The sequence below is a fragment of the Thalassophryne amazonica genome, chromosome 10, assembly GCF_902500255.1.
Source record: "Thalassophryne amazonica chromosome 10, fThaAma1.1, whole genome shotgun sequence".
Classification (NCBI taxonomy): Eukaryota; Metazoa; Chordata; class Actinopteri; order Batrachoidiformes; family Batrachoididae; genus Thalassophryne; species Thalassophryne amazonica.
In genome coordinates, this window is record NC_047112.1 from 16,941,210 (window position 1) to 16,950,639 (window position 9,430).

Here is a 9,430-nt window from a genome sequence, read left to right on the forward strand (position 1 = left end):
CAATTTTGTTATTTAAGCTATTTGTTTGTTTGCCTACACGCTTAACATTGTAAATAAAGTGTTAAATTATTCATCATATGACATATGTCGTCATATGTTATGTATTATGCTGTACTTGTGCGTCTAATGGTAGGAGTGGGTTAGGGGGTGGTGGTGGTGGGCAGGGGGGCCGGGGGGGGGTGGTATTGTCCCTATCAAAGCTGAGACCAAACCTACGCCCTTGATTGTAGGGAATCTCAACATGCTACAACCCCAATTCCAATGAAGTTGGGACGTTGTGTAAATGTAAATAAAAACAGAATTCAATGATTTGCAAATCCTCTTCAACCTATATTCAATTGAATACACCACAAAGACAAGATAGTTAATGTTCAAACTGACAAACTTTATTGTTTTTGTGCAAATTTGCTCATTTTGAAATGGATGCCTGCAACATGTTTCAAAAAAGCTGGGACAGTGGTATGTTTACCACTGTGTGACATCACCTTTCCTTCTAACAACACTCAATAAGCGTTTATGTCCTTCTATACTCTCGTCTGCTTGATGCTACGGAATGAGCAGTGGCACCAATGGGCCTCGGGGCCTATACACAGTGCATCCGTAAAGTATTGACAGCATTTCAGTTTTTCCATCTGGAGTTTGCCAAAAGGCACCTGAAGGACTCTCAGATCATGAGAAACAAAATTCTCTGGTCTGATGAGACAAAGCTTGAACTCTTTGGCGTGAATGTCAGGTGTCATGTTTGGAGGAAACCAGGCACCATCCCTACAGTGAAACATGGTGGTGGCAGCATCATGCTGTGGGGATGTTTTTCCGTGGCAGGAACTGGGAGACTAGTCAGGATTGAGGGAAAGATGAATGCATCAATGTACAGAGACATCCTAGATGAAAACCTGCTCCAGAGTGCTCTTGACCTCAAATTGGAGCAACGGTTCATCTTTCAACAGTGATCCTAAGAACATTAAGCACACAGCCAAGACATCAAAGGAGTGTCTTCAGGACAACTCTGTGAAGGTGCTTGAGTGGCCCAGCCAGAGCCCAGACCTGAATCTGATTGCAACATCTCTGGCAGATCTGAAAATGTCTGTGCACCGACGCTCCCCATCCAACCTGATGGAGCTTGAGAGGTGCTGCAAAGAGGAATGGACAAAACTGGCCAAAGATAGGTGCACCAAGCTTGTGGCATCACATTCAAGAAGAGTTGAGGGCGCAGCTGCTGCCAAAGGTGCATCAACAAAGTATTGAGCAAAGGGTGTGAATACATGTGATTTTTTTTTTACTTTATTTTTAATAAAGTAGCAAAAATTTCAAAAAGTCTTTCATGTTATCATTATGGGGTGTTATAAGTAGAATTTTGAGGGGGGAAAAAATTAATTTACTCCATTTTGGACTAAGGCTATAACATAACAAAATTTGTAAAAGGTGAAGCGCCGTGAATACTTTCCAAATGCACCGTCCGACTTCCGATGAACCCAAACACATCTAAGAACAGAGCCCGGGTTGAAAAATCCCAGAATTTCCCTTTAATGTTCTGAAACATTACGGCTAACTTGCAGATACACATCATGAATTTATCTGCAAATGCATTTCACTCTGAAATATGTTTGTAATAGAAGTCTTTGCCAACAAATCTTGATAGTTTACAAGAGCTTACATGTCAATAACGCGGCTTCTTTTTTCCGCAATGAGACGAGGAATAGCCAGCCATTTTTTTCATGTTACTCTCTCATAATGCATTTTAAACCATGAGATTATGGAACTCAAACACTTGTACATCCACTTGCTGTACCTTTCTGACAGACACGCGACACACGCACGGGTCCAGTACACCCGTTCCTGCGTTGGCGCTCATCTTACAGGGGAAAGAGAACCTCTTCCTCCAGCGGACACAGTTGGCCTGCACCGACTCCCTGTGTGAGCAAAGATTTCCATGTTATTTAATACTAAGCATGTTGCATGTTCTTGAATCAGAAGGTTTTGCAGTCAGGATAATGAAACCACAGATGACGCATTCAAATTTCACTGGTAGAGACAGGCACCAACATCGGAAGTCTGAGGTTTTTGTTCGTGTTGCAGCTCAATCATTGCACTGTGCAGCTGAGACAAAACGCTGATTTCCTGTTGTGGTTTGGTGACTTAGAAGAGCTCGACTGTATGGTTTAATGTCAAGATCAGCATCCATCGAGCACTACATTGGAAAGAATGTTAGCTGTCAGTTACAACACAACAGCCTTGGATATCTCGGACCAGAGGTGACTTATATGTGTGACACCTGAACATGTGATGGGTAAACGCCTCATTCATGAGACCTTCATATGCAAATACTTGAACTTGTGCACAAAATACAAATAACTTTTGCTGTATTCATCAATAATCATATATTTCCAAACAACCAACCTTTCATGATCCTCATTATCAAAAAATAAAGCTTTTGCTGAAGCAGTTGGCTGGGAGTCAATGCGTCTACTATTTAATGAGGCCCAGTTTCCTCTGTTACATCTTAATCTGACTAGGAAATAACCTTCACTTCTGATATTTTACCTGCTATGGACAATCAGACAAGTGTTACTGTCGACCCTAGACCAGTCAGCATAATTAATATTTTAAGTATTCCTCGTCACTTTTCAAAAGGGTTGTTCTAATGTAATACAGGTGGCGGTCATTTGCTTGTTGGATAATTTGATAATGACACACATGGAGCAGAAAATCATACTTTTAGCATAATTGCACAACATGTTTTCCTGCACATATTGTTTTTAATATATTTACTAAGTAACCTTGATGCCTGATATCTGCAGTGGGATGTTTTTGGTGCTGCAGCTGTCACACTTCAGAGTGCAGCATCCACCTGAATTCTGCTGTCTGTCCTCTGCACACATCATCATGCTATTTTTGTTGTACTTTTTTTTTTTTAAGTGTTATGCCAAAATATTCTCACCCTTTGATCTCTATACTGCAGCTGACAGCTGAGCTGTTATATATAACGTGGTTACTAATTCAGTATTGTTACTGCAGTTTTTGTATTCAGATATCTGCACCACAGAAGGACGGCAAGGATATTTATCTGTCCACCAAACTCATGCAACAGTGATGTTTTGTTACAGAGTCATATGTCCTCCTGTGATCTACGTACACTTCCAGATAAGCTGGGTAATGTAATCCTACCGTGGTGTTAATATTTCATCCAGTCTGTCCTAAATGTGCAGCAGTAGTCTTATTAGATACGACTGGCACGTGGCACCAAGGATGGCTGCACTTATTTGGGATGTTTCATTATGCCAACAACCAGGCAATCGATTTACGAACAATCCCGACTCCTAAAGATATAAAAGACAAGAATACAAGGCCCGGTGTCATAGTGCACACAAATGTTTGTAGAATAGCTGGAGGTTAAACAGAGAAAGTTACGAGTTAAATGACAGAGTGAAGGAGAAACAAGCATGTATGCGTGGGCTGCATGATGATACCCAGATGGTTCGTCTTTCACGGCATTCTCTCCTCTCCCTCTCACCTAACCAAGCTCCTTCTGTTATGACCGCCCACAGAACAGCCATTACGAATGACCATTGATTTGTCCATCAAATAAATTGCATCTAGCTTAAGAGTTCATAGTGGAATCGGTTAAAAAACAAAACAAACAAACAAACAAACAAAAAAAAGCAACAGTTTGCATCCCAAAACATCATTTTCTCCCCCAGTTATAGACAGTGGGAAGCTATGCGAGTGACCAATGTTTTTAAGAACAGGCGTTTCTCGGAGGTTAACACATTTCAGAGCATGAACTCTGAGTCAGGTAGGACACTCCCAGCCAGCTGGACCCTGTGGGCTTTGGGGATTCCAGCTTGATGACACGTTGATGTGCCGTTACTCGGTGTGAGTAAACAGAACCAGAGGCTTTAGGCACGAAAGCTCATCTCTAAATATGCTGCATAATTCCAGCTGCTTTTCAAACTGTGATACAGCCCAACTACTTTCTCCTTTCTTTGTATGTGGGTACTTAGGGCTGTAATGATTAACTGAGGAATTCATCATTAATCGATAATGAACTTAATCACTTACTATTTTGATAATGAATCACTTTGAGTCTTTTATTAATGTTCAAATTTGGTCATTTTTAGCTTTTTAAATGTAGACATTTGTTTGTTTTTTGGTACAACCCCAAATTGGGGGGGGGGGGGGGGGGTGCACAAACCTGCAGTGATGCTTACATTTACTTTGACTATTTTATGGATGTATAATATCAAATGAAGTTGACCACACAAAACATGAAGTATCTTGCATTCTTGCTGTCTCTGATGAAATACAAATAAAAGTAAATGCAAGGATTATTGCAGTCTTCTTTTAGTTTGCATTTTCCATATTGTCCCAACATTTTCTGATTTTTTTATTTATTTTGTTTGTTTGGGGGGGGGGGGGGGGGGGGTAGTTTATTCCTGACAGTGAACAATTTATTTCTGATCTATTTATTTTTGAAGCTATATGAATATGATGTTTTGGGAAACACTGAATGACCCCCCCTTTTATTGACCTAACAGCTAATTGATTAATTAAGAAAACAACTGACACATTATTCAATAATGAAAATAGCTTAGTTACAGTTCTAGGGGTCATGATCTTTTAATTTTTTTTAGATTTACAAACTGAAGACTTTTTTTGAGAATAATTTGTTACATGCTTATCTTGACAGCTAAATGACAAATGTGCCCATAAAATACTACATTTTCAAAGTGGCTATCCTTTAAAGTTCCATTTATCCTTATCCTGCCCCTTGGACAGAAACTGTATCAGTCTTTATTAAAAAGGCATCAGCAAAGGGAACAGAGAGCACATAAAACTGCAGCCCAAACTTCCCCTGCACTCCGAGTTGGCCTCCCATAATGCTGTCAGAGGAAATAATATAATTTGAAAAGCCACCAAGTCCTCTGAACCAGGGCTGTGCAATATTCAGAAATAAACTAACAATGGCTTTGACAATGAATGCTTGAATTTCAGTTGAATTTTGATTTGAGGTAGCAAACAGGAGGCAGAATTAAAATTGTAAATTATAGCCCTGCTCTAAAGAGGTGCACACCAACACTGGATTTTCATTGATCAGTCACATACCCATCAGTAAGGAGATTCCTGCAATGTTAAAGCTTGTGTTTCTGAAAAGCTTTTCATACTGAGGTGGAAAAAGATAAAGTTACAGGGAGCAGGTGCTGGTGTTGTGCTTCTCTGGATCCTACAGAACTGCCTTTGGTTAGTATGTTAGCATAATTTGGGATGAATAAAGTTCAATCTTATTCTTATGTTATTTTACACAAACAATAATGATCTTTTTGAGGTGGACAGAGGTTATAAAGGGCCTTATGCACTGGTGTTGGTCACTACGTGAATCATCTGATATTCCAGGTATCAGGAGACTATTTCAGTGGTAATTGGTGCAGTATTGCTTTAGACTATAAACACAGTCATGAGCTAAATGGCTACATAATGTAACAGTATGGGGCAAGCTAAAAACACAAAAAACTGGTTTAAAATGGTAAATGGACTGCATTTATATAGCGCTTTTCCATCTGCACCAGACGCTCAAAGCGCTTTACAATAATGCCTCACATTCACCCTGATGTCAGGGTGCTGCCATACAAGGTACTCGCTACAAACCGGGAATTCTGCGACTGTGAAAGACTTCCAGAAGCATTCAAACCTGTGATCTGGATGCAAAAAGTATTTTTCTTATTTACACAATTCAGAGAAATAAAACTCCAGACCTTATCCTAAATCCATCCCTATAGATTAACTCATCTGCAAGGTTTCTACGCAGCTGATGCATACGATTTAGTCTCTTTTCAAAATGAAAACTGCACAGTTTTCCGAGTCTGTCCACATTTGGATATTGTGTACATGTACATTCATGAGGGGTGACTTATTTTGCAAGAAACAGTTAACGCAGATGCAAAATTCCAGAATGGCAGAAGCATTTACACTCAGAGTGCCTTTGTAGTTTCGTACGAACTGATGCCTGCACACTCTAAGCTGATCAATTTGTGAGTCATCGATAATGCAACCGGATGTCTCCTTGAATCAGAACAAAACGTAAACTATTTTTTTTTAACCATCTGTTGTTGATGATGATGCTAACACAAAGCTAGTCTTAAGCTAGTTAGGCTAACTAGTCTACACACTTGTTAGCTCGTAAAGTAGCTGCGTATGCTAATCCTACGATGTTAGTTGATCTTGTGAGAAATAGAATAATTTATTAATTTATAGCGCTCACCGAGAGGACTCTTCGGAGAAACCTCCGTCCAACAGTCTGACTTTACAGAAGAGAACGCCGTTCACAAACGGCACCGACGACAGCTCGTCCAGCTCAAAATCCACCTTGAACTTGAATTTCTTCTTTTTCATCATCATTAAATCCATTCACAGCTTCAGTGGTCGTGAGAAGATGCTGCAAACGGCTCCGAGACGCTCATTACAGGCTCATTGTGTTTGTGTTGACGGGGGAAGCTGGTCGTGACAACACTCAATCACAATCGTGCAAAAGTCAATAGAGCTGCTTCTGGTTAAGACTCTTCAAAATAAAAGCTCATGATGCACGCAGCTCGGTGCCTTTTTGACCGTTTACACACGCGCACGATTAATATTAAAAAAAACATCTCAAGATAGACTTTGCATTATATATGTTATTTGTGATCTTTGATTTGATAATAATGTTCACCTATTCATTGGTTATAAGCAAAAATAAACTCAGTCAAACCTATATGTATTTTACATGTATACATTTTACCAAAATAAATCCATCCATCTAATCACTTATTGTGTATGAGACACTGCTTCCTTTATTTCACACAAAGAATGACAAATTACACAATGTGAGTTCAAGAAAGCCCGCCTCTTCTCTCTGCCGCCCCCAGATGGTCATTCAGGATAACTTCAACACTGATTTGACAGGACAAAATATGGGGAAAGGACTGAAGCTGCACGAATGTTTGGCGTCACCTGGTGGCTGAAATGACCGATTGCGTCGTCATTCAAAGCAGTTTTTAAAAAAAGTGAAAAAAAACAAACCGCTTATTCACACATCTGATATTAGCCAATCTTCACTTCAATTAAAAATTAAAACCACAATATTTAATACACTTTGAAGTAGCCATCTTAATACAATTCTTCTTATATTTCATTTGCATTTTGATCTCAAGCATAATGCTTTTAAGCTTGAAATCAAGAATGTAAATGAATAATAATAACAACAACAATAATAACTTTAAGATAGCACTTTCAGGATAGATGTTTATTGTCATTGCATTTCTGGCACTTTTCAAACAGAAAAAAACAACACAGCAGCAGCTGTAAAAAAAACAAAACAAACAAAAAACAGCTTCACAGGACAGAAAGACTTTAAAATACAAAAAAAGCTGCTTAATGCTCAGTAAGGTAGTTTTAGATATGTAAACAGACTGTCTTACAGAGAGAACATAGAGAGGGCCGACTTCCTATATGCTGCAGTTATTGGCTGAGCGCTGGCTGCCATTTTGAATGTGTGTAACTGAGTGTTGCTATACGAGGGCTGTCAATAAAGTCCGTGTTGATAACCATTTGTAAAATCCAGGCGGCTTTTGATGGCTTTCAGTGGAGTGAGTATATGAGAAATTGTTTAACAGCTGGACATGTTCCAACTTGTCCTTAAGGCTTCCAACAGAGGTGTTTTTCCTGTGGCGGAGCGTCGCACCGGCTGCGAGCCGACGCTGCAATCCGTCCGCACGTCTTTCATTTAAAAAATCTCCTTTAACAGTGGAATATCCGGATAAAATGCTGAAACCGACTTCTTCTGAAACTTCTCTGTTCTCTCACGACGTCCTGGATCAATAGAGCCTGAAATGTGGAGGTTTTCAGCTTGAAACAGGCTGACGACGACGCCTGAGAGTGCTGCGCGACATCTCGCACCGTTGGAAGTCCTTAAAGCGACAGTATCACCTAAAAATCTCTCATCAGCCATTAAAATTTTCACCGAAAACCAGCTTAATTTTTCGAACCGTGTCCACTTCGATGTGTCTCACAGGTTTAGAAAAAATTTTGATCAAACAAAGCGCCAGTCTCTCAGCAACTTCTCAGACAAAGGAATTCCGACGAGGGGCTGGACGACTCCTCCCACAAGGAGTGCTCACAGGCGAATGACATCACCGACAGGCGTGGAAAAAAACACGCATGCGCACGAGGGTTCAAGCATGTCTGACGTAAAAACATATGAATGAAATCCATATAGTTTTTGAAAAAAATAAAAAGGACCTATACTTTATGGACAGCCCTCGTAGATGCACAGTGGCAGTGTTTGTGCCACTCCCTGAGCCTGGTTCTGCTGGAGGTTTCTTCCTGTTAAAAGGGAGTTTTTCCTTCCCACTGTAGCCAAGTGCTTGCTCACAGGGGGTCGTTTTGACCGTTGGGGTTTTACATAATTATTGTATGGCATTGCCTTACAATATAAAGCGCCTTGGGGCAACTGTTTGTTGTGATTTGGCGCTATATAAAAAAATTGATTGATTGATTGATTGACTCTAGAGTCGTATTAGAGACAAAAGTTTCTGTTTATGTGCATTTTTCATGAACATGGATCATAACTATCATATCAGGAACATCAGAAAAACATCAAGATCTAAAGGAACTGAGTGTTCGCCTATCAATTGCACCAAGTACACTAAAACAAACAAGGAAGTGGCATTCTACTCCTTTGCAAAGGGTATCGTTAAGAAATGATTCGATCCACCGACATCAATAACCTTTTTGCTTAACGATTTTCTTATCGGTCCTTCAGAGTGGCCGTTGTTTTTGGGTGTGTTGGTCAGGAAAATGATTTCTCTACATTGATTGCAGACCCTGCAGCGGGTCTGTAATAATGCTTTGTTGATTCATTGTTTTATTTCACTTTATCTTAATTTTCCCCCGCTAAAACCCCAAAGAGCATATGTCTGTGAGTAATATTTACCTTTTTATGTTAAAGCAACCTGTTATGGTGTTCTGAAACAGTTGATAGATGCAGTGTTGTATAGTAATGAAGTAAAAATACTTCACTACTGTACTTAAATACGTTTTGGGAGACTTTGTACTTTACTTGAGTTTTTTAAAATTCAGCTTACTTTCACTTTTACTTCACTACATTTCCAACCTTAATAGCATACTTCTACTCCGATACATTTTCTATACGCCATGCCGTTACTTGTTACACACACACACACACACACACACACACACACACACACACACACACACACACACACACACACACACACACACACACACACACACACACACACACACACACACACACACACACACAAAAGTCGTGTTTTCACTCAGACACACCAGGGCCGTATATAGGAATGTGAAAGGGGGGGTTCAAATCCTTGAGTTGGGGGTCCAGTGGGCTGCAGGGCCCCCGGTGGGGTCGAGGGGC

General features: G+C 40.0%; 1 protein-coding gene across 2 annotated transcripts in view; it reads right to left on the minus strand.

Annotated features, from left to right (window-relative positions):
* The window catches only part of fam102bb (family with sequence similarity 102 member Bb), a 29,053-nt gene extending 22,561 nt beyond the window's left edge, over positions 1 to 6,492 (minus strand). For both annotated transcript variants that reach the window (XM_034179481.1, XM_034179480.1), the window contains exons 1-2: positions 6,257 to 6,492; positions 1,790 to 1,910 (exon numbers count right to left, since the gene is read on the minus strand). In XM_034179481.1, coding sequence (XP_034035372.1) covers positions 1,790 to 1,910; positions 6,257 to 6,402 — 267 coding nt within the window. In that variant the 5' untranslated portion in view covers positions 6,403 to 6,492. The remainder of the gene's footprint in view (positions 1 to 1,789; positions 1,911 to 6,256) is intronic.
* Between the last annotated feature and the right edge of the window lie 2,938 nt (positions 6,493 to 9,430).